This window comes from Heloderma suspectum, chromosome 1, assembly GCF_057233095.1.
Source record: "Heloderma suspectum isolate Gila_16-S chromosome 1, 16-S_ref, whole genome shotgun sequence".
NCBI lineage: Eukaryota > Metazoa > Chordata > Lepidosauria > Squamata > Helodermatidae > Heloderma > Heloderma suspectum.
In genome coordinates, this window is record NC_139458.1 from 430,056,761 (window position 1) to 430,082,665 (window position 25,905).

Consider the following 25,905-nt stretch of genomic DNA (forward strand, 5'->3'; position numbering starts at 1 on the left):
GAGCCGAAGAGCGCCTGCGCGCGCCTGACGGCCGCAGGCGGAGGCCGTCGGTGGACGGGCTGGACGCGCGGGCCGAGGGAGGCGCGGCCGGGGCGCTGGCGCGGCGCTCGCCTGGGCAGGCGGCGGCAGAACCCCGCGGAGGCGCCGCGGCGATGGCGGCCAGCCACCCGCCGCCCCCGAAGCCCTGGGAGAGCCGGCGACTGTGAGTGAGGCGGCCGGCGTGAGCGGGGGAGAGAACCAGCCAGCGGGGAGCAGAGCGGGCGGGGCTGCCGCCGCTCCCCCCTCGGAGGGGATCGGTGCTCTTTCTCGGGGTAGGTCCGGGGGCGCCCTGGCGGCGGCGGCTCAGTAGCGGCCCTCTGCACATGCCCAGGAGCGCCCTCCTGCAAGGCTGTGGAGCGGCCGCAGGGCAGCCGCCCCCCAGCCTGGCGCCCTCCGGGTGGGTTCGACTGCAGCTCCCGTAAGCCCCCGAGCCAGGGGATGATGGGAGTTGGAGCCCAACGCATCTGGAAGGGGCCCCTTGGGGAAGGCTGCCAGACGGGGAACAGGTTCTGGGGCTCGGCTCCGGCGAGCTCGAAGGAAGTTCTCCCGACTGGGCCTTCCCGGTTTCATTCCCACCTCCTCCAGTTACGGGGAGGGGCGAGAAGAGGGAAAGAAGTGTGTAACTGCCTCCCCCCCCTCGTCTCCCCCCACCCACCCCCAGCACCCACGCTGGAAAGATAGTGGTTAAGACGCTGAACTGCAGACTGGGAGGTCGGCAGGTCAGCAGTTCGAGACCCGAGTGCCGCCTGACGGAGTGAGCTCCCGTCTTCAGTCCCAGCTCTGCCAACCCAGCAGTTCGGAAGCAAGAAATTGCAAGTAGATAAATAGGTACCGCCTCGGCGGGAAAGGTAACAGCGTTCCGTGCACCTCGGTGTTCAGTCATGCCGGCCACATGGCCACGGAAGTGTCTTCGGACAGTGCTGGCTCTTCGGCTTAGAAACGGGGATGAGCACCGCACCCTAGAGTCGGACACGACTGGTTGGGGACACCTTTACCTTTTTATAAACTTGGGAGGCAGAAGAAGGCATGGTGAGAACTGGAGATCGATGCCTCCCCGTTCTTTCTGTCACATACATTGGTGCGGCGGGTGGGAGATAAGTGTGTCTTTGGAACAGTGTTGGGATTTGGAGGTTTAAAATTCCATAGAATTGATCCTTGGGAAACTTGAAGGCCAGCATTAAAAAATGACAGGAGTTCCTGTCTAGCGTGTGTCCTGTAATCTAGAACTGCAACGTAAAACTGTATGTGCGATATCCTCCCACTCGCCTTTCTCCAAAGTTTTAAATAGGAGACTAGCACGTCCACAACACCACAAGTTCTGGGTGTTCTGGGTGTTTTGACCTTTGGTCCATCAAGTGCATTCCAGCCCTCAGGATGGCTTTTGTAATGTGAATTTTCCCCAGTGAAAGAGCAACAAGCTGTTGCAGTTTATAAGTCTGATATACTCTTCCTCTCCTCCCCTGTCTCCCCACTTTCCCACTGAAATGGGTGTGGTGGGGCAGGTGCTCCAGGGTGATTATCATTACTCCATACCTGTGTTCCCTGGATAATTAAGGTTGCATAACATATCTGCATGTTGTGTAGTCCTATCTTTAGTTATCCTTGAATTCAGCTGATATCGGTAGGACTTAACTTCCAACTAAGTGCATAGTATCAGGCAGTAAAGGTATTTTCTGGTAGCATAACTTGATAGCCACATAAACATGAATCACAACTGAACTTCCTGGAAGCTTTTACTGTTTGATGTTCAGACAGAATTTTATCATGACATCTCTGTAAAATAGAGAGCTGTTCCTCAGGGGCTAGTGACTGCCTGTTGAGCAGCTACAGAAGGGAAACTGAGTCACTGGCCTTCTAGACACCTGAAATAAACTGTGAGCTTGGTGTAGGTTCTGCTGTTAATAGTAAGAAGTGGTTTATGGTCTTTTCTTGCTTATCCTAACCACCCCCCTGGGAAATAGTTCATTATTCCAGGTTTGTAAATAGCCACCCACCTGGTTACCTGGTGCGACTACCAGGCAAGGAAGTTTTATGAACATTCTTTCCTTCAGGCCACAAATCACTAACATAGCATGGCAAGTAATTTTCCTGGATCTATTTACAGGTTTGCATCCTTCTCATTTTATAAGTGAGAAACTGAAGCATAGAGATCATGTTTTGCCCAAAAGCAATCCATTGAGTCCATGTGTGACTTCAGTCTTGAACCCAGGCCTGAGCCCAGTTGTCCAATCAGCCAGCCCTGCTGATGTACTTTCAGAAACTAACCTATTTTTTCTAGGCAGTCTAGGAGTTCCAGCCTGGCTTTGTTTTTGGTTTCAGACACATGGTGGTTTCTGCAAGGGTCAAAATGGGGAGAGACAGTTGCATAATTAACCTTTGATCTGAACCTGTGACTCTACCTTTTTACTTGAAGTTCCCATGCCACAAAAAAGTTAAACAACCTGAGCTTGTGCATATTTGTTGTTGTGTAGCAGCCATATCGGGGGTCTGACTAAGTAGCCTCATGCAGTCTCATGCTTCATGTTCTTGCTGAGCTCTTGCTCTCTGAAATATATGTTTGTAAGCTGAGGAGACACAGGAATTTCTTATCTTGTCAACAAAGGCTAAGGTCATGGTGATATGTATATCATGTTCTCTGCTGTTCTCTGCTTATCATGGCTACTCTATAACCCATTTCTTGTATTATAAACAATGGTGCTAGGAGAAGAAATGTTGAGGACTGCAACCCCACACGGGAGGGAGAGGAGGAGCCGTTTCCTATGTGTCACAATATCTATAAAAACAATGTGCTGATGTAAATGGGGGCTTTTGGCTCTTTGGAAGTGATTCCAGCCATAAAGCCCGCGCGTTAAATAAAGAAAAACTATTTTTCCTTCACTCTGTGGTCTCTCTGACTCTGTGTTCTGCAACATAAATGGTGCCGTGACTCGGATGTGGCAGGCGCTGAGACAGAGAGGTGGCAGTTGCCTGCTCTTAATCGCCGCACCGGGAGGGAGGGCTCGGCGCACGCCTTCCTTTCTTGGCGCCACCGACCTTTTTGTCGGGTGAACGGGAGAAAGCCTGCGCCGAGCCTGCCTGAACGGCTGTGAGCGGCAAGAGAACCTTGAGAAGCGGAGGAAGGAACTTGAGCCCTGCCCATACTGCAGCTGCAATTGAGTTGAAACCCACATTGGAAGCCTTCAGGAGAAAGGCAAGTATATGGAGTAAAAAGAGGGCCCCGCCTTCAGGAGAAAGCCCACTGGGCAGAAAAAAAGAGGGCCCCGCCTTATGAAGAAGGTCAGTGTTAGTACACGTATACAAAAGGTGACCCACCTGATTGGGGGTGGAGGGGGGACTTGATCACTCCCCCGAGCAGGCACTAATACTCAGCAAGGCGCTGAGGAAACTGCTTCGCTCTAGTGGGAAAGTGGGTGGCAGGGACATATCCTTTTAAAAAAATCCTTTTTTTTTAAAGGATTCAGAATAGAGAGGAAACAGCAAAAAAGCTCAAGGCTGAGCTGAGAGAGAAAAAAAAGAACAAGATCTGAGGCTGTTAATTAGAGAAATGTTGCAAGACAGCCTGGCTTTTAAAGAAGTGTGGGAGTGTGAGGCCGAAGAAGTAGCCGTTAGCCTAGTGCGTCGGGAGGGGGGGCAGGAGAATTGCCCACAACGTTCTGAGTTGTGCAACATCATCACCTCGCCTAATTGAGATGAAATCCCTAAGAAATAGAAACTGAAAATGAAGACCCAGAAGATGAAGGCACAAAATGGAGAATAAAGGTGAAGAATCAGCCCCCAGGGCACAGGCTAGACCCCTCTTCGAGTGGAAAGTGTGCCATAGGACGGTCCCAAGGCAGAATGAAGTAGAAAGACCACGATGAAGATCTCTGTCAAGGTAACCATGTTTAGCTTTGACCTGTCCTAGACTTTCATAGAGCCTGTAAACCATCAGCTATATGATTTCTGAAGAGCGTAACCATTAAGCTTTTGCCGTGAGATTCCCTGCAATGAAGAAATCTCACTGATTTGAGTGTCCAGTGTTAGACTGCCTGAGTGTGTGTGCTGAAGAGACCAAGAAACCAGACAGCATGTTCCTGGCCAAGCCAAAATCACGCTACTACCATGCTCCTGAAAGCTGCAATAAACTGTGTAAGCTGGAAAACCCAACCTGATTGAGAAAAAAAGAAGATATTAGAGTAATTGTCTTAAAAAACAGTGAGATCTGTGTAGCTGGCTGGCTGACGCTGTCAGTGATGTTACAACTTTAAATTAAGACTGTTTTCCTGTTTGAGACCCCAGCGAAGAAAACTGACCTGAGTTATTTGTTGCCCGTGCCAAAGCAAGAATTTGGCTGCCCTGTACCTCATCATGTCCTGTTTTGAGCTTGGGATTTACAAATACAAACAAACTGAGAAGCTTGCCTCTGAAGTCCTGCAAATCACCCCACCGCCTCCCCGAAGAAGATTAATGGCTGCCTGAAAAATGCAAGTATAAGACGATGCCCATCACCCCCCAGCATCCTGAGTTTCAGCACTTTGCTTTCGTGTACCAAGTTGAAGGGGAAGAGAAGAAAAGAGGTGTGTGTGTGTGTGTGTGTGTGTGTGTGTGTGATATTGTAAATCCCTGGCTAGCTTGTCTAGTGATAGATAGCCCCGAGAGCCCCCCCCCTTTTCACAGTGCTGTGAGGCTTTTCATAAACTTGAACTCTCATTGCTGTAGACTGTGTGTCTGTGTTGTAGTCAGCTCAGTGCACAACAGGCTAAGTTTAATCTATGACTTTTAGATTTCCTTCTGCTAGAACTCATGCAGCATAGAGTTGCCGATGCAAAAATAGTGACCTAAAACTCTTTGCGTGTGTAAGTATGCCCATCCCTTGATTTTGATGGGCCCTGAGCATGCAGCCAGAAGAGCAGTATGATTGCTAGATCTGCGCCATCATGCCTTAACATGCAAAAAGTGTTTTCCATTCATTGTGTTAAATTGCAAAAAAAATTTGTTGTGTATATTTTATGATTTCTTAGATATCATAAAATATATGTGATATTTGCAGATTAGTGTTAGTTGCAACTCCAAATGATACTGAGTGTGGTTCCCAATGAATGACAAGAGAAAAGACAAAGACAAGTAGAGAAAGACAGAGACAAGTAGAAAAGACAGAGAAATAGAGAAAGTGGCAGACAGATAGAGAAAGCGGGGGGGAAAGAAAGAGAAGGCAAGAGGCAAAGAGAAAGAACATTTGTAGAGAAGAAGCGTGGCCATAGTTGCCCCCAGGGTAAATTAGAAGCAGCTGATTGTGCCTGGAGCTTATTACCTGGGGGTAAAGTAGCCACAATAATGTAATAGTTCTTTAAGATGAGAAAATGTAACTAGAAGGAGAAGAAGAGCCTATCCCAAATTTGTGTCATTGGGACTAGTGTAGGGCAGAAAGGTTTAAGTAAGTGAGTTTAACTTGCAAAAAAGGCAAATGAAGAGACAAGGCTGGTGCATAGAGAGGAAAGTTTTATGTAAAAAGTGTAAAACATGATCTGAAATACAGGCAGATCAGCAAGAAAAAGAAAGCAAAAGAAAGAGAGAGAGATTTCTCTTCCCATACTAATGAATAAAAGTGTTATCAAGCACTTTGCCTGAGAAGCGAAGTTTGTTTACAGGCAGTTGTGCCTGAGAACCAAACACTCCTAGCCTATGCTGAAAATGCTTGCTAGTGTTGTGCTGCCTCATGGGTAACATGTATAGTATAAAACCCATTTAGCCCAATAGCTCGTGGTTCAGAGAAGCTGTCTGATCCAACCATTAGGTACACCTGTGTGCTGTAAGTTACCCAATAAAGTCTCCTTATAAAAAAAAAAAAAACAGCCCTGCTGTTAGAAGCCATGAAGGCAGGTATGAAGAAGTCAGTTAATATGACCAAGGTGTCTAAAGTGCTGCAAGGTGCCACCGAGGCCCCAGAGAGTACTTGGAGCGTCTTTTAGATGCCTATCGCCAATATACCCCCCTCGACCCAGAAGCCCAAGAAGACGTGAACGAAAAAATAGAAGAAGACCCAGCAGAGGCAGAGGCACAGTGTGCCCAGTGTGGACAAGATAGATATTGGTGGCGTGAATGCCCAAATGAAATAAATCAAATACACAAAGGAGAAAACGAAAGGAGCCAGAATGGGCGAGAGAGAAGACAGCTTGAGAGGGGCCGTGACATTGACTGTGAGGGGCTGTGACATTGACTTCATGATCGACACTAGAGCGGCATCAAGAGCAAGCAAACGTTAGCCTTAAACAAGAAGTCGTTACACTGGGCAAAGTTCTTGAAGCCCAGCGTCGCTTTGTCTTAGAAAATAAGCCCCCAATTCCCATCACAGAAGTTCATCCTTTCCAACCAAGAGATGAAGTATAAGTGAAAAAGTGGAAAAATGACCCTTTGACTCCCAGATGGAGAGGACCAAAAACTGTTATACTTTCCACCCCCACAGCTGTGAAAGTAGCTGGAGTTAAACCCTGGATACATTAGACACGAGTCAAGAAAGCGAGAGGGGGAGAGTGGACTGTGACCAGAAATCCTAGACCCTACTGCAGCTAACCAGGTGAATAGCTGCCCAGCGTACGGTCAGATCCCAAAGCAGATCAAATATGCATGTTGTAGTGTTAGTGGTGTTGTATTATAGTTCCTCAATAACATGCGAAAAAGGGGGGTCTGCCCCTAAAGAGAGAAGTTTGTCCCAGCGATTCGCTGATAATTACTGGCTTCACTTAGCTAACATCACTGGAGTAAAGCATTTTTGTTTACCAAGGGATATACCTGCAAACAGGCTTATTAGCTCTTGCCTAATACCTGTCTGTAAGCATCCTGAAAAAATTCAAAACGAGACTATGTTAAGCAATTTTAATATAAACTTGACTTATTCCCAAAATTCTGACTGGGGCATAGTTACGAAAATCTTACCCCCTACAGAGTTCACTCTACGTACTCCCATCGTAGCTGGGACAAATGCCACTTGTGCACAAATAATTAATTGTCAAAACAATCTTCTGGGAAATATAAAGCTATCCCTGGCCCCCCTTCCACTGTAATAAAATTCAAAACATATCTTTTAATTATGCACATACACTTCTGCCTCATGGATGGTTTTGAACCTGTGGTTCCCGTACCTGGTCATTCATTCCAGCCAACTTGTCTGATAACCACCCATGTTGCCTTGGGTGCCAATTCTTCTGTTGCCTGGTGCCAATTCTTCCCCCGTGGCGTCGACGGCAGCCTAGAGCACTCCAACTAACTGAAAATTGTAATAGCCACCTACAGCTATACCCTGACTCAGAAAAATTGGCACTGGCAGTATTGTTAGAGTTACAGGTCTAGCCTTGGCTGATGGTCTGGAAATCAACCGGTTAGCTTGCAGCTCAGCCAAGAGCATAAATGCCACCTCACGAGCATTGTCATTATTAAATAAAGAGTTGCGTGATTTAAGAGGTGCTGTTTTAGAAAATAGAGCTGGTATAGATTACCTCTTCCTTCTTCATCATCTGGGTTGTGAGATGCACCAAAAGCTTTGCTGTTTTAATTTAATTGATAATAGTAATGCTGTAGATGAACAGATTAACAATCTGAACCATATAGTGGCTGACATCAAAATAGGACAACATGATTGGCTCGATTGGTTGACCTCTTGACTTCCAGATCTCAGCTGGCTCAAGGCATTGTTTATTCAGATCTTACCAGTGATATTAATGGGGATACTGTTATGCCTTTGCATTCCTTGTCTTATGTGCTGTTTAACCAATCTGGTTTATGTCTCGGCTAATAAAACTGCCGCCCTCTACACTCTAATAGCTCAACAAGATATTAAGTAAGACGGTTGCTATAAGAGTCCTGTGTTATGCTTCGCAAACCAGAATGTCTATTTGCGTAATGAAATGCTATAATTGTAATGAAATTATGCATTTAAGGGGGGAATGTAACAGCCATATCGGGGGTCCGACTAAGTAGCCTCATGCAGTCTCATGCTTCATGTTCTTGCTGAGCTCTTGCTCTCTGAAATATATGTTTGTAAGCTGATGAGACACAGGAATTTCTTATCTTGTCAACAAAGGCTAAGGTCATGGTGATATGTATATCATGTTCTCTGCTTATCATGGCTACCCTATAACCCATTTCTTGTATTATAAACAATGGTGCTAGGAGAAGAAATGTTGAGGACTGCAACCCCACACGGGAGGGAGAGGAGGAGCCGTTTCCTATGTGTCACAATATCTATAAAAACAATGTGCTGATGTAAATGGGGGCTTTTGGCTCTTTGGAAGTGATTCCAGCCATAAAGCCCGCGCGTTAAATAAAGAAAAACTATTTTTCCTTCACTCCGTGGTCTCTCTGACTCTGTGTTCTGCAACAGTTGTTCAGTCATTCAGTCGTGTCCGACTCTTCGTTACCCCATGGACCATAGCACGCCAGGTCTTCCTGTCCTGCGCTGTATCCCGGAGTGTGCTCAAGTCCATATTCATTGCATTGGTGATGCTATCTAGCCATCTCATCCTCTGCCGTCCCCTTCACCTTTTTCCTTCAATCTTTCCCAGCATCAGGGTCTTTTCCAGGAAGTTTTCTCTTCGCATTAGGTGGCCAAAATATTGGAGCTTCAGCTTCAGTATCTGTCCTTCCAATGAGCAATCAGGGTTGATTTCCTTTAGGATTGACTGATTTGACCTCCTTGCAGTCCAGGGGACTCGTACAAGTCTTCTCCAGCACCACAGTTCAAAAGCATCAATTCTTCGGCGCTCAGCCTTCCTTATAGTCCAGCTCTCACAGCCATACGTTGCTACTGGGAAAACCATAGCTCTGATTATACGAACCTTTGTCAGCAAGGTGATGTCTCTGCTTCTTACTATGCTGTCTAGGTTTGCCATAGCTTTCCTCCCAAGGAGCAAGCGTCTTTTAATTTCATGGCTACAGTCACCATCTGCGGTGATCTTGGAGCCCAAGAAAAAAACACCTGTCACTGCTTCCATTTCTTCCCCTTCTATATGCCAGGAAGTGATGGGGCCAGATGCCATGATTTTAGTTTTTTTAATGTTGAGTTTCAAACCAGCTTTTGCACTCTCCACTTTCACCCTCAACAAGAGGCTCTTTAGATCCTCTTCGCTTTCTGCCATTAGGGTGGTATCGTCTGCGTATCGGAGGTTGTTGATAATTCTCCCGGCAATCTTAATTCCGACCTGTGATTCATCCAACCCGGCGTTTCCCATGATGTACTCTGCATATAAATCAAATAAGCAGGGCGACAATATACAGCCTTGTCATACTCCTTTCCCAATTTTGAACCAATCGGTTGTTCTATGTCCAGTTCTTACTGTTACTTCCTGACCCTCGTACAGGTTTCTCAAGAGACAGGTAAGGTGGTCTGGTACTCCCATGTCTTTAAGAATTTGCCCGAGTTTGTTGTGATCCACACAATCAAAGGCTTTAGCGTAGTCAATGAAGCAGAAATAGACATTTTTCTGGAATTCTCTTGCTTTCTCCATGATCCAGCGAATGTTGGCGATTTGATCTCTAGTTCCTAAGGACATAATCTGATTTCGATATTGACCATCTGGTGATGTGCATGTGTAGAGTCACCTCTTGTGCTGTTGGAAACAAGTGTTTGCTATGATCAGCATGTTCTCTTGGCAAAAGTCTATTAGCCTTTGTCCTGCTTCATTTTGTACACCAAGGCCATGCTTGCCTGTTATCCCAGTGATTTCTTGACTTCCTACTTTAGCATTCCAATCCCCTATGATGAAGAGGACACCTTTTCTTGGTGTTAGTTCTAGAAGGTGTTGTAGGTCTTCATAGAACCGATCAACCTCAGCTTCTTCGGCCTCAGTGGTTGGGGCATAGACTTGAATTACTGTGATGTTGAATGGTTTGCCTTGGATTCGTACTGAGATCATTCTATCGTTTTTGAGATTGTACCCCAGTACTGCTTTTCCCACCCTTTTATTGACTATGAGTGCTACTCCATTTCTTCTAAGGGATTCTTGCCCACAGTAGTAGATACAATGGTCACCTGAATTAAATTCGCCCATGCTTGTCCATTTTAGTTCACTGATTCCCAAGATGTCGATGTTCAATCTTGCCATCTCAAGTTTGACCACCTCCAGCTTACCTTGATTCATTGATCTTACATTCCTGGTTCCTAAACTGTATTGTTCTTTACAGCATCGGATTTTCTTTTCACCACCAGACACATCCACAGCTGAGTGTCCTTTCGGCGTTGGCCCAGCCGCTTCACTCTTTGTGGCACTACTTGGAAATTCCCTCTGCTCTTCCCGAGTAGAATATTGGACACCTTCCAACCTGAGGGGCTCATCTTCCGGCGTCATCTCTTTTAGCCTTGTGATACATTCCATGGGGTTTTCTTGGCAAGAATACTGGAGTGGGTTGCCATTTCCTTCTCCAGTGGACCACATAGTGTCCGAATTCTCCGCCATGACCTGTCCGTCTTGGGTGGCCCTGCACGGCATAGCTTATGGCTTCACTGAGTTACGCAAGCCCCTTCACCACAACAAGGCAGTGATCCATGAAGGGGGCATATTTATGTGCATATTTACTTGGAAGTAAGTCCTGCTGAGTGCAATAGAACCAATTCCCAAGTTAACCCCCCCCCCCCCCCAGCAAAATCTTGTGGTACTTTAAAGACTAGCAGATGTACTTTCGCTTAAGCTTTTGTGGAATAGATCCCATGGAAGGCAAAATCACAAACTATTCCCATGAGAAGGAATAATGGGAAACATCGAAAAAAGCCAGTATGGCTGTACGAGGAATTCTCTGATGTTCTGAGACTTAAAGAGGACATGTACACGAGATGGAAGGAGAGACATATAACCAGGAAGGAGTACAACCTTCTAAATATAGTGTCAGGAAGACTAAAGCCCAGAGTAATACCAACTATGGACCCACTTGGAGATAGCCTTGCAACAGTTTTTCTCAGGATTATTGTAATGTGTCATAAATGGGGCTGCCTTTGAAAACAGTTTGGGAACTTCAGTGAGTCCAAAACGGTGGGTAGATGGCTAATTGGGACTGGCTGATTTGATCATAGTATGCTAGTACTTTGTCATCTGCATTGGCTGCCAGTCTATTTCCAGGCCCAGTTCAAAGTGCGGGTTTTAAAGTCCGATAGAGCTTGGGGCTGGGTTACTTAAAGGAGTGTTTCCTTCCATATCTGCCTACCCAGATTCTAAGGTCACTGTCTGAAGCCCTCCTCCAGGTGTCCCCACCAAATGAGGCAAGGCAGTGGCTACAAGACAGAAGGCTTTTTCCGTTGTGGCACCCCGTTTGTGGAATACCCTCCCCTGAGAGGCTCACATGGCAATTCCATAAGGGTCTTTTCAGTGCCAGGTTTATTCTCCCAAGCATTTTAAGAACTGTGTTTAGTGCTTTTTATGTTCTTAATACACTGTACACCGCCCAAAACACTTGGGTTATTGGTCGGTTTAAAGCTGCAATAAATAAATTAGCTAAGGCTTGCAAGCGATACTAAAGACAACAAAAAGGTCTTATTTGGCTCTGTTTGGAGCAAGAACAAGGCAGTGACCAGTCTGCTGCTTTGGGAATATGGTGATGTGTTAACAGGTGATGGAGAGAAAGTAGAACTGCTCAGTTCCCAATTAGTTTTAGTCTTCTTTCTCAAGGGAAGTTGTGTTCAACCTGGGTCAAGTAGAACAAATAATATAAGGAGAGACTTGCAGCCCAGGATAGGTAAGGAGATGCTTAGAGAAAACCTAGCTTCTTTAAATGAGTTCAGATCTCCAGGGTCAGGTTAATCCCACTGCCAGGTGCTGAAATAGCTTGTAGACATTTTTTCAGAGCTGCTGGCTGAGAATCCTCCTAGAATTCTCAAATGGGCAAGGTGCCAGAAGACTGAAAACAAGCAAGAATGTTGTCCCTATCTTCAACAATTGGGAAAAGACGGATCTGGAAAACTACAGACCAGTCAGCCTGACACTGATACTGGGCAATATTCTACATCAGATTATTTATTTATTTATTTATTTATTATGTAGTATTTTTAGCCCTCTGCTCAGCCAGAAAGGCACCTGGAGCAGCTTACAAATAATCTATAAAAGAAGACAGCCCCTGCCAGGCTTACCATCTAAAAAGGGGTGACACACAAAGAAAAAGGAGTAGGGAGGGAAGAGGGGGGGAAAGTCTTTCTGCAGGGCTGATGGTATGGCCCTGCTTCCCTTTCTCATTTCCCCCGGCACAGCCTGCTGGAATGGCTGGTGGTGGTGATAATTAAGTAGTTGGTCTGTGAGCATCTAGAGAATAATACTTTGATTACTAGGAGCCAGCATGGGTTTGTCAGGAATAAGTTATGCCAGACCAACTTTTTTTTTTTTAATAGAGTCACTAGTCTGGTAGATCATGGGAACACCATGGACATCGTATATTTTGATTTCAGCAAAGCGTTTGGCAAGGTTTCCCATGATATCCTTGTTGACAAGATGGTAATTGTCATCTTGACATCATCATCAGCGGCCCTTCTCCGTGAGCCCCTGCCAAAGGAAGTGAGGCGGGTGGCTACTAGGAGGAGGGCTTTTTCTGTTGTGGCACCCCGGCTCTGGAATGAGCTCCCTAGTGAGGTTCGCCTGGCGCCTACATTGTACTCCTTTCGGCGCCAGGTGAAGACCTTTTTATTTTCCCAGGCATTTTAGCTTTCTAGACTTTTAGCTTTGCTGTTTTAAATCTGTATTTTAAACTCCTGTACTGCTGCTAGGTTTTATTGTGGTTGTATTGTTATATTGTGGTTTTAATGTTCTATATATTTTGAATTGTTTTCTTGTGTGTTGTTTGGTTTTAGTTTTTGTGAACCGCCCAGAGAGCTTCGGCTATTGGGCGGTATAGAAATAAATAAATAAATAAATAAATAGGTATACAAGATGTGCATTGGGTATATTTAGATCTTCCAGTTGAGGTTGATATAAGCTCTAGTCTGCAAAAGCTTATGCTTTGGGTCTTTAAAGTGCCATCAGTCTCTCTGCTGTTTTTGCTGCAACAGACTAACACAGGTATCCCTATGGAATTTGCCTTTCCCAACATTCATAAGATTGCAGCCAAAACTCATGAAACTTTGAGGCTTCAAATCTGAAATGTTAACCTCTGGGCATTCAGGACAGCAAGCTTTTCTAAAAGGCATTGCAATTGTCTTACACTAAATGCTTCACACTCATCCACGTTAGGGTCAACAGGTTGCTAGTGCCCATTGTTAACTTTGGATTTCCTTCTCTCCCCCCCGCCCCCTTAACAGTTCAACCCAGCTATCTTCAATCTTTGTTAAATATGAACACTGTTGGGACTTAACTTTTTAGTGCACAAACTGATGCATGTTTAGACAGAAAAAGTTCCTACATCTCCCAGCATTCCCCAGCCAGCTTGGCTGGCTGGGGAATGCTGGAACTTGTAGGACTTTTTTCTGTCTAAACATGCATAGGATTGCACCCTTACTGTATCAAAAATTGGGGCAGAAGACCTGCCCAGTAATTGTTTTCAACACTTAATATTTATCGTATGAGATGAGATGATCTTTGTATACATTTTTAAAAGAGTTTTTAGTTCGATGTGAGAGCTTCAGGTATTATGCAGTATAGAAATGTAATAAATAAATAAATAAATAAAGTACTGGCAGCAGGAACTCATTCAAACGGGACATGCATAGGCACAATTAGTATCAGCTAGTAAGCATATACAGTGTTTGGAGAAGTGTGGGATGAGGGATCATTTTAAAAATTAAAATTATCCTGAGTGCTAATAGTTGGACTTGTGAATTTTAGGTCTGCTGATGTGGGGGCCAACCAGCTGACTAGACCTGGACAGCCCACTCTCACTCGAATGCCCCCTCCTATTCTGCCAAGGCCATCGCAACAGACAGGAAGCACTGCCCTGAATACCTTCAGACCTGCTTACAGCAGCACTTTTTCTTCAGGCTATGGTGGATATGGAAATTCCTTTTATGGAAGCTACAGCCCTTACAGTTATGGATATGGTGGCTTGGGCTACAACCGGTTTCGGATGGATGACGTCCCTACCAGCCGGTTTGTTCAGCAAGCTGAAGAAAGTAGCCGGGGGGCGTTTCAGTCCATTGAAAGCATCGTGCACGCCTTTGCCTCCGTCAGTATGATGATGGATGCCACCTTTTCAGCTGTCTACAACAGTTTCCGTGCAGTTTTGGATGTAGCCAATCATTTTTCTCGGCTCAGAATACACTTCACCAAGGTGTTTTCTGCTTTTGCGTTGGTCCGAACAATAAGGTACCTCTACAGGCGGCTGCAGAGGTTGATGGGTTTGAGAAAGAGCTCTGAGAATGATGATTTGTGGGCAGAAAGTGAAGGAACTGTGGCCCGCATCGGTCCTGAGGAAAAGGCAGCCAACTCTGCAAAGTCATGGCCCATTTTCCTATTCTTTGCTGTTGTTCTTGGGGGGCCCTACCTCATATGGAAGCTGCTATCCACCTACACAGATGACGAAACAGGTAAAGAGGTGTCTGTGATTATGGGAATGGAAGCAATCTAATAGTATTTCCTCGTCTTTGCCACTGTGGTGTGTGGTAATGCCAGTAAGCACTAACACAAAATCAGGCTTCAATTAATGTGATGTTTGAGGCTATGAAGATAACCTAAAGTTACTGTGAGTGTTTCAGAAGTTCTTGGTAAATTAGATTTTCTATCTTGGAAAGTTAACTCTTTATTGGTATCTTTGCTGTGAACTGCCCAGAGAGCCTTGGCTATTGGGCAATATAGAAATATAATAAATAAATTATCATTATTACTCAAATTACTTTTCTAATTTCATAGAAAAATGTAATAAAGTAACAAGATAAACATCCCGTCCTCTTCCCCTTGAAAAAACGTTAAGTACTATCGAACCAATAGGTTTACTTCCATGATGGAAAGTGAACATTTTAGGGCTTTAAACTGCTCTATTTACATATAACCAGAAACTCCAGTTCTTGGAATAGATCAGTTTCTATAGCTGTGCTGGTCTTACAAAATGCAGACCAAGTGAGAAGACCTTTTATTTGGGACAAGTGCTCAGTTCAGTGTAAAAGTTTTCATGTTAACAGAAATCTTCCAAAGGTTGAATTTCCCCATCCCGCACCCTTTTTCTGGAACATTCAACCTCAGGAAGATTTCCGCATAACATGAAAGCTTGATTTCCGCATAACATTGTACACTGCATTGTGTACACTAATAAAAACTGTATGCATGACCCACACCTGCTGTAAACAAGATGCACTCAAATGACTGCAGAACTGATTGCCTGATGGATTGATGATGGCTAGCTCAAACTTGCTTTCTGCTATTAGCAACTTGCTTTTTTGGCCTGTGTGGGGGGTCTTGAAATAAGTCCACAATAGTAACTAGCAGCCTTGCAAATATCTCCAGGCATTTGTAGTATATCTGACCAGGATTACCTGTAGTATGTTGATGACCTGATAATGAATTTCCTTTCTTCCACTCCTAGTGAAGCATCCCTCCCTGGTCATCTGGGGCACTCACTCGCCACAGGAGGCCAGACAAGTGAACATAAGAGCCATGCTGGATCAGACCAAAGGTCCATCTTATCCAGCATTCTGTTCACACAGTGGCCAACCAGCTGCCTGTGAGAAATCCACAAGTAGGACAACTGGTGTACATAGGCATGCTACCTCTGATACTGGAGGTAGCATATAGCCATCAGGACTAGTAGCCATCGATAGCCTTATCATCCATGAATTTATGAAAGTGGCTATTTATGATCCTGTTTACTGGCCGACAAAGAATTCTTAGCCTGTCTATCCACTCCACACAAACCTGTGTAACTCATATTGAGGCCTAAAAGAACTATTTTAATAAAAGTTCCCTGGCACCAATTTGTATTTGCCACAGCTTCCCAAACAAGCAACTGTTTAGAAGGGCTGGTTCAAATATAACGTTGACTCTTTGCAAACTGTGCGCCTGCCTTGGGAATTCACACTCCTTTCTGCATGAATTCCTCCCTCCCTTCCCTTTTCAGTGTCATAGATCAGCATCGCATCTGCACTGAGGCTAACCAGTGTTTGCAGTTCTGCTTCAAATCCTGGTTAAAATGGGAAACACTGGTTTCACATGGCATGTTCAGTCTTGGAGGACACGAGTGTTTCTGTCTTTGCATATCTCCAAGAAGCAGAGCATGTGCCTGTCTGCTAATGGTCAGGAGTTTGTAGAGAGAGAAAGATTTTAAGGACAAGACTGACCTGCTTGTAATCTTTTGCTGTGTGGGAGAAAGGAGGAAACTGAGGGGGATTTAATTATTGTGGTTTGGCTTGATAACTGCTGGTCTTGGAGGTAAATTGGAAAAGTGATAAGTGAGTTGTGTTCCCCAGGGAATCTATGATGCGTATATTTCTCTGGATCTCTGAATAGCCTTAAATAATAGCTATTGGGGAAATACATGAGCTATTTGGGCAACAAAATAAAGAAGACCTAAACATTTTGTCCGAAGCCAAATATTAAGTTTTAAGCTCTCCTTTAATCTGGAGCTTAGATGTTTTTCTCGCCCTCTCAGAAATATTTATTTATTTATTTACAATATTTATATCCCGCTGCACATCAGAGGATTTTGGAGTGGTGAACAACATGGTAAAAGAATAAAACAACAGGTTAAAAGAGTTAAAACATTTTTTAAAAAAGACAAACCCCAACAAAGTGGAATTTAACAAACTGCGGCTGGTCATGCAAGGAAGGCCTCTTGAAATAACAACGTCTTCAGGAGGTGCCGGAAGGAACACAATGTTAGTGCCTGCCCGACCTATAAAGGCAGAGAATTCCATAGGAAGGGGGCCACCACACTGAAGGCTCTTTTCCTGGTGGACTCCAACCAGGCCATGGGTCCATGTGGAACCACCAGGAACATGCCCTCTGATGACCTCAGTGACTGGGCAGGTTGGTAAGGAAGGAGGTGCTCTCTCAGGTATCCTGGTCCCAAGTTGTTTAGGGCTTTATACACTAGTACTAATACCTTAAACCTGGCCCGGTAGCAAATAGGCAGCCAGTGCAGTTCCCTCAGCAGAGGAGTTACACGCTGAAAAGGGGCAGCTGCATTCTGCACTAGCTCCAGCTTCCGGACCAGCCTATGTGGCAGCCTCATATAGAGGGCATTGCAGTAATCCAGTCTTGAGGTTACTAATGCCTGTACCACCGTGGTCAAGCTATCCCTGTCCAGGAGAGGCTGTAGCTGGCGAACCAGCCAAAGCTGGTAAAAGGCACTCCAAGCCGCCACGACCACTTGGGCCTCCAGCGACGATAATGGATCTAGGAGTACCTCCAGACTATGGACCTGATCTTTCAGAGGGAGTGCAACCCCATCCAGAACAGGCAATGACCCTGCCTCCCGGACCTGGGGACCACTCACCCACAGGGCTTCCGTCTTGCCAGGATTCAGCTTCAGTTTATTGGCCCTCACCCAGCCCATTACTGAGTCTAGGCACTGATTCAGGACTTGCACAGCCTCTCCTGGTTCAGATGTCACAAGGAGATAGAGCTGCATGTCATCAGCATACTGATGGTATTTAGCTCCAAATCCCCTAATGACCGCTCCCAGTGGCTTCATATAGATGTTAAACAACACTGGGGACAAGATGGTACCCTGCGGCACCCCGTTGTTCAATTGCCAAGGGGCCGAGGAATAGTCACCCAATGTTACTGTCTGAAATTGGCCCCGTAGGTAGGACCGGAACTACTGTAACACAGTGCCTCCCAATACCCATCCCACAGAGTCGATCCAGGAGGATACCATGGTCAACGGTATCAAAAGCCGATGAGAGATCAAGCAGAATTAACAGGGTTGCACTCCCTGTCCCTCTCTCGATAAAGGTGATTCATCCAGGTGACCAAGGCTGATTCAGTCCCATAACCAGGACGAAACCCACATTGAAATGGGTTTAGATAATCAGTATCCTCCAAGAGTGCCTTTAGTTGGTCCGCCATGACCGTCTCAAGTACCCTCCCTAGAAAAGGGGTATTTGTGACTGGGTGGTAGTTGTCTAATACCATTGGGTCCAGAGTGGGCTTCTTCAGGAGTAGCTGCACTACAGCCTCCTTAAGGACAGCAGGGACCACCCCTTCCAGTAGGGAAGCATTTATCACTCCCTGGACCCACCCAGTCATACCCCCTCGGCTGGCTTTTTTTAGCCAGGAGGAACAGAGATCAAGAGGGCACGTGGTCAGTCACATTATTGCAAGCATCTTGTCCACATCATCAGGCCATAACAACTGGAACAGATCCCACAAAATCGGGCAGATGGTGGCATCGGACACCTCGACTGGTATTGCACTAACAACAGCATCAAGGTTGCTGCGGAGACAAGCAATTTTGTCCTCAAAGTGCGATGCAAAAAGGTCACAGTGGGTCCTCGACAGGGCCAGGGCCCCATTTACTGGGGAAGATGTTAACAACCACCGGACCACCTGGAAGAGCTCCGCTGGACAGCTACTTGAGGATGCAATGGAGGCAGCAAAATAAACCTTCTTTGCTGCCTGCACTGCCACGCAGTAGGCACAATTATGCACTCTAGAGCATGCTCGGTCCTCTTCACTTTGAGACTTGCGCCATTTGCGCTCTAGCTGATGTACAGCCTGTTTCATTGACCACAGCTCCCCAGTATACCAGGGAGCAGAACGGGCTCCACAGTGCTGGAGAGGGCCCTCCACATCTCACTGTTCCACAGTGAGGCTAGAGCCTTGGCTAGATCATCAGCTCTCTCCACTGGAAAATTTCCAAGAGCATTCAGAAATCCATTGGATTCCATCAGTCTCCTGGGGCAGACCATCCAAATAGGTCCCCCACCACCGTGGGAAGAGAGTAATGCCGTAAGTTCAAATCTCACCAGGAAATGGTCTGACCATGACAATGGGGTTACTTGGTGCTCCCCAATCTTCAGACTACCCATCTCACAAGTTGGAGCAAAAATTAAATCAAGGGTGTGCCCTGCTTCATGTGTTGAGCCGATGACATACTGAGACAGCCCCATGGTTGTCATGGAGGCCATGAACACCTGAGCTGGAACTCCGGAGACAGCCTCAGCATGGAAGTTGAAGTCACCCAGAACCACTGTCCTGGTTTCCTCCAACACCACACTTGAGTCTGCCTCTGCCAGCTCAGTCAGGGAGGATGCTGGACAGCAGGGTGGGCAGTATACCAGCAGCATCCCCAATCTGTCGCTGTGGCCCAACACCAGGGGCAATCCCTCAAGGCCTGCTCCAAGGCAGAGTGGTCTCCTGGTGATAGAGATGGAAGTTCTATGCACAACGGCAACTCCGCCCCCCCGGCCCTCCAACCTATGTTGGTGCTGCACTGAGTACCCAGGTGGGCAGAGCTGAGTCAGGTTGACTCCACCCAGCTCACCCACCCAAATCTCAGTAATACATGCCAAGTCGGCCCTGTCATCCATGATTAGATCATGAATGAGTGCGGTCTTATTGCAGACCGATCTGGCGTTAAATAGCAGCACTGCAAGACAGGAGGGCACAGTGGAAGAGCTACCAGCTAAATGAGAGTTAGAGGAGGGGGGTAGAAGGGGAACAGTGAATAAACACCTCTGACCCATTTGACTTTGATGCCCCAACCCCCTCCTCCTGCCATATCTCCTTCGGCTCCAAATCACTGGACTAGTGGTGCCCCCTCCATGGTTCCCTGTATCAGAGTCTCCTAGGCACATCCTTACGGCCATAAAAAATACCCACATGCTCTCAGCAGCCACTCGCCATTCAAATATACAATCAAGCATTCAACACATACACTCCACAACAAAACTAACACAGTCACAGTTTGTAATTTGTTGTCATAACCAGCTGCTGGTCACAGGACATCAGGCTTGTTAATCAACCGAATAAAGCAGAGAACAAGTAAAGTGCTTATTTCTTGGCCATGTAACCTACTTCCATTGATTCATGCTTATTCTATCTCACCTGGAAGGTGGCAAAGCAGTTCCCCCCGCCCCCCCGCCTCTCACCCAGGGGAAGCTCCACTTCTGACTACCACAGGCTCCCAGCCTGGGCAGAGAAGAATTAATTTGTCTTAGGAATGTAGTATAACATGAGTGCCTTCTCTGTCAATCTGATTGCCTGCAATGAGGGCAAGTTTAGCATACTCTCATAATTACCACCATCACCACTACCACCACCACCCTGAAACCAAAGCTCTGTCTGTCTCTTCCAACCAGGGTGCAAACAAAGAACAATCTTCAGTGATTTGGCAGAGCGCAAACAAATACTCTACATCAATAGCCCTGTATGATGCAAATTAAACAACACAAACATAAAGTAAACAAGAATACAGGCCTAAAGAAAGTGTTGTTTTTAAAGAGAATTACTCTTTAAATCGCAGAAGTTCAGAGATGATCTATGCAACTAATAACGTGGTGGAGGGGGGTTACCCTTGATATAAACAAATGAACACCGTTGACATCCTTCGTATTGATAGCATTTCTCATAATCTGTAAAGAATTTATTTAATTCTTATAAGTCTGGATCCAACCTCAGTAACTTCAGTGTGATGTAATGGAAATGCCATTGCATAGGGCTTTGCTTGTCTGGGCTTTCATGGCTGAACAGGGATTTCAACTGCAGGTCTCTCATGTTCAATTCAGTTTCAGTCTTAGAATCATAGAATAGTAGGGTTGGAAGGGGCCTACAAGGCCATCGAGTCCAACCCCCTGCTCAATGCAGGAATCCACGTCAGAGCATCCCTGACAGATGGCTGTCCAGGCTCGTCTTGAATGCCTCCAGTGTGGGAGAGCCCACCACCTCCCCAGGTAATTGGTTCCATTGTCGTATTGCTGTAACAGGAAGTTTTTCCTGATGTTCAGCCGGAATTTGGCTTCCTGTAACTTGAGCCCATTATTCCGTGTCCTGCACTCTGAGATGATAGAGACGAGATCCTGGCCTTCCTCTCTGTGACAGCCTTTCAAGTACTTGAAGAGCGCTATCATATCTCCCCTCAGTCTTCTCTTCTCAAGGCTAAATATTCCTGGTTCTTTCAGTTTCTCTTCATAGGGCTTTGTTTCCAGTCCCCTGATCATCTTTGTTGCCCTCCTCTGAACCCCCCCCCCCAGTTTGGTGTTATAAACACCTTGTCTTAAATTCAAAAAGAAAATATTTCATAAGCCAAAGCTGTTCAATTTTTCCAATTTTTCAGAAAGCTACAAAAATGGTCCTTGGGAAAAGAATGGGAAAAATCTATTTTTTCCATTTTTTTCTGGGCCTTCACATCTCTAACTCTGCCTATCAAAGATTACTTTCTGAGTGCAAGGGATTGTAGTCATCCAGCAAGGTTATGTTGACTCATTTAATCCTTGTTCTCTGGAACAGTTTCCACTAATTGGGCAAGTGGAGAGGACGATCATGTTGTTGGGAAAGCAGAATATGATTTCAATGCTGTTTCAGAAGAAGAAATTTCTTTTCGTGCTGGTGAAATGCTAAAATTGGCACCCAAAGGTAAGACAGTTTTGATTCATTGTGATTCTTCCCCCCCACTGTAAAAAAATAAAAATACAAAAATTCAGTGTGGTGTGTAGAAATTAGAAGAGACATCTACTGGCTCAGCTGAACTGTAAAGAGATAGTTTGAGAGCTTCTGGGGGCAGCTTGCTTGTCCTGTGGTGTGCTCAGACTCTTCTCCATGCAAGTGTTTATCAGTAAAGGAAGCACCTTGTTTGCACCTGTCTCTCTGCACCTGTCTGCACCCGTGATTGTAAGATTTGTTGTATAACTTGTGTTATAGGCCTGTAGCCAAAGGCTTCGCTGGTATTTCAGATCAATATGCAAATGTCAGCCTTTGTTGTCTCTTCCGTTCCTGGTCATGTGCAGCTCTTACTTCCCTCAGTTTTGTTCTCAGAGTTTCCTTCCGCTCTGAACCTTCCATCTGGCCTCTCCCTTAGTTTCTTGAGATCACTCCCAACCTTCCTGTTCTGTGCCTCTTGCCCCACTCCCCTGCTTCCCTTGTGAGGCATTTCCTCTTCTCGGTCAACCGCTCAGCCTTATCCTTGTTTACTCAGAACGAAGTCCAGTTGTGTTCAGCGGAGCTTATTCCCAGGTAAGCATGCATAATATTGCAGCCCGTGTCTTTTTGCCTGCCATGCTGTACTCCAGGATCTGATCAGGTCATTCAGTGGGTTCCAGAAAACCCCCTTGTGCCATTAGGTCAGTTCTGCCAGATACTTCATTATTATTATTAGAATACAATGCATTGTGACATTTTAGCTGGCCTTAATAACCCTCCTCAGTAGGGCTTATACTGTTAATTTTAGATTCCCCCCTCCCCCCAATGGACCAGTGTGAGCTACCTGCAATTTTTGCGAGCTTGGTTGTAATTTTTGCTGCAATTTTGAACATACAATAGTAATGTTGTAATTGGAGGAGCTGTCATATCTTGGGTACGGCACATGCTTTCTGTGCAGGAAAGGCCCAAGGGTCAGTTGGGCAGAAGGCCTGAGAAAGACCTTTCCCTGAAGATCTTGGAGACCTGCTGCTTGTTAGAGTAGCCAATACTGCCTATTGCCTGACCAGTGGTATGACTGTATCGGGTAGCTTCAGATGTTCAGTACTGAACCTTTAGTGCTCAGTCCAGCTAACCAGGAGGATTCAGCTTTACTGCTTTACCTTGTGACTCTAGAATTTACGTAAAACATGAAGCAGAAAGGTTATTATCTAAGGGCCATGTCTGATTTAAGGGCTGCTATCATATTTGAATAATTTATATATTTAAAGCAGTTTAATGCTGCGCTTCAGCTGAAAAAGGACTCCCATAGGCGCTTACAAAAATCAGTAAGACAGTCCCTGCCTTCAGGCTGACCATCTAAAAATCTGTAAAGGAAAAGAGTTTGGTAGGGAGGAGAGAAAAAGCATGATGGTGTTGGTTCTGTTGCCTAGATGGAAGAGAATATACCTATTCTGGATCTGATTGTACTTCTCTTAAGAAGCAGATTTGCACTGCATCTATTCTCCTTCTGGGCTGGGATGGGTTTTGGAGACCTGCTTCCCTTTTCTTCCTTTTCTGTTTCTCTTCTTTTGCCAGGTCTTTTGTACCCTTCACATTTGACCGTATATTGTTACCGCTTTATTTAAATATCTTTTGCTCCTTTTGCAATTGTCTTAATCGTTACATCTCAAGTATTCTTTAGATTGGTTTTTTTCACTCAGGTCTTGAAAAGCTTGGAAGGTGCTTGAGCTCTTTTGGTTAACTGCAAGTTTCTTTTTTCTTACCAGAACGACAACCCAAAATACGTGGCTGGCTTTTGGCCAGTCGTGATGGCCAGACAACAGGACTTGTACCAGCTAATTATGTCCGAATACTTGGCAGAAGGAAAGGGAAGAGAACCACAGAGCAGGAGAAGGTTACACAGCATCAGCCAACAATTAACAATATCACTTTGGTTCAAGGAGCCACAGCTTCTGACACTTTGGAGGAGCAAGAAGCTGCCTTTGAGTCTGTTTTTGTGGAAACTAATAAAGTTCCCAACATATCCAGCTCTGCTGTGCATGGTGGAGATATACAGGACCTTTGACATGTTTGAAGATTTATCAAAGTGGTTGGAGTGTAGTCACCAGTAATACTGTAGGGTAGCCATTTGGTAGTGATGTAGCAGAACACTGTTGTTGACTGTATCTGGGTAACTTGCTTTTCACACCTGATGGAGTCATAGGAAGGTAGGGTATTGGCCCAAACCTTGTGCTTGATTCGCTTAGCATTGGACAGTTGGGTTAAGCATGCTAGGGTCAATTTTATGAGCTCAGGTGAGTTTTATAGTCAAGGCTTGGCATCTTGTCCCACTCAGCTGAAGAAGCTATGCTTAAAGGTACTTGAGACAGTTCGTTGCTTTGAAATCCTCAGTGACAATCCACTCAGTAAGTGTCATTGCGATGGTACTGAGAGGGATTTTTTTTTCAGAGTCTGTAAGTATACTGTGAGGTCTTTTTTCTTTGAACCATTTTTTTGAGGTGGAGGGAGGATTTCTAGTTCATGGAAAAGTCAGACTAGGGGGAAACTTCTAGAGGGAAATTAAATATTTCTATCAGTAGTTCTATATGGAAGGAGGTTTAGAACTGGCAGCAAACTCACCTAATTGTAGTTCCAAGAAGATGCGTGCTGCCTGATCACCTGGTCTTTTCATAGGTAAGCATTGTTATGAGCCTTAAAAACTGCTCCTTTATGCTGGTCCACATTCTTGCACTTGAAACCCCATGTCACCTGGACTGGCACGCAATTGCTCTTTAACTAGAAAAGCTACATCACCACTTGTCCTTCCATCTCAAGTATCTAACACCTTCTGCCCCATCTCCTTACTGCAGACTGCAATGTGATCTGTCAAGAATACCTCACTGAGGCTCAGACTCAACATCTGATGGCAGCAGATCTATGTTTTAAACCTTGATCTGTCACCATCACATGTAGTCTGAGCCTGAGTAGTTGGTAAAGATCATACATAATTTTTCTGTGATTGGTTCCTTAAAATTGCAAATGTAAGTTGTCTAGCTTATTAGCTAACATTCTACTTAAGTAAACCTACCGTATTTGCAGTGCGAAGTATTTGGTATTTGCTTCTGAACAGTGAGGTGTTACTTTACAAAGCCAGACTGGCATGAAAAGCAAACCTCTGTTCATAAAAATCACGTTTACTACCATACTGAGGCCATACTATTCTGGATAGAAAAACCAGGTTTATTCTGAGAAGGTGAGTGATAAACTAATTTCAAGGTGTAATTTATTAGATAGAGTGATAAATCAGACCTTGGAACTTGTCTCTAGCTAAAAATACTGTGAGCTTGCAATGCTACAAAATTTCATATTCTACTTCTCTGCAGCCCATCTTAAAATAATCTGAATCTGAAACCTGCATCTTGGATTTCCTTATCTAAAATCAAAGTCCTTCTGTAGAGCACCTTATCTCGAGTTTCACTGCAAGGCATTTGGCATTCTTATAATTTAAGGGTTCACTTGCACTCATTTCTGAATAATTGTGTTTGCTGGTGTGAATTACAGTGCAGGGTAGCAAACAGTGGAAAATAGTTTGCACAGTCTAGTAGGTTTGCTGGAAGTAGTTTTCAAAACCATTTACATTCACTCACGGTTTAACTAGCGTGCTGAGGTCTGAGAGATAGGAATAAACTTTTACCCCTTTCTGTTTAATGATGGAGCAGTGCAGTGGCTTATGGTGAAAATGGGGAATGTCTCCTTCAATGAGTTAGCAGCTGTGGACTGGGGGAATGGAAAATCAGGATTAGATTCAGAATGAGCCAATCTTGAGCAAGTATGTAGATCAGACTCTTGACTGTTCACATGACTAGATATAGAAGCCTCTCTGCCATAGAGGTGGTCAACCCAATTTGTTTTCTGAAATATACTAGAAAAGTTAAGTAGGTATCTAATAACTGAAACTTTTAAAAGTGTTTCATTTTTTCAAGTGTCCATTGAAAATTCAAACTGGGTAGCGTGGGTGGGGGGTGTTGCAAATTTTCTTTAGACTTCAAATCTTTTCAGTGAGACCTAAATGTTATCCTGTAATTTAACTAAGTCACCACTGACTGACAGACTTTCAGCCTGTCCTAAAAATGTTTACTTAAGTGCCGCTGAATTTGGTGGAGCTGGTTTCCTAGGAAGTACACTTGGGTTTGCTGCCCTTATCTTTCTTTGAATTTGCTTGACTATAACGAAGTATCATATCTATGCATATCATACTTCAAATTGATAAGTATGGATAGTGAACCTCGACAACTGACCCTTTGATTTTGTACTTTAGTGGAGACAGAATGAAAATGGTTGTAATGATTTAAATTTCACTGAAGATTTTATCATGCAATTGGATTAACCTGTATAAACCTATTAAATTCCACTGAAACTTATGTACAGCATTCTT

The 25,905-nt window shown here is 45.0% G+C and overlaps 1 protein-coding gene across 2 annotated transcripts; it reads left to right on the forward strand.

The window, feature by feature from the left end:
• On the forward strand, positions 1-25,891 carry PEX13 (peroxisomal biogenesis factor 13). Of its 2 annotated transcripts, none has more exons than XM_084829322.1 (4): positions 1-311; positions 13,809-14,506; positions 21,363-21,488; positions 23,258-25,891. In XM_084829322.1, exons 2-4 carry the CDS (start codon positions 13,867-13,869, stop codon positions 23,554-23,556), a joined length of 1,065 nt encoding a protein of 354 aa, XP_084685448.1. In that variant the 5' UTR covers positions 1-311; positions 13,809-13,866; the 3' UTR covers positions 23,557-25,891. The 2 variants fall into 2 exon arrangements, with proteins under 2 accessions (XP_084685448.1, XP_084685447.1); XM_084829321.1 differs by having other exon boundaries at positions 1-202.
• The last annotated feature ends 14 nt before the right edge of the window (positions 25,892-25,905 follow it).

Excerpts from the sequence above, each read along its gene's own strand:
- PEX13 (XM_084829321.1), top strand. The coding sequence starts at position 153 with ATGGCGGCCAGCCACCCGCCGCCCCCGAAGCCCTGGGAGAGCCGGCGA. Across the intron at positions 203-13,808 it reads CCCTGGGAGAGCCGGCGACT|GTCTGCTGATGTGGGGGCCA; the intron begins GTGAGTGAGGCG and ends TGTGAATTTTAG. Across the intron at positions 14,507-21,362 it reads CTACACAGATGACGAAACAG|TTTCCACTAATTGGGCAAGT; the intron begins GTAAAGAGGTGT and ends TCTCTGGAACAG.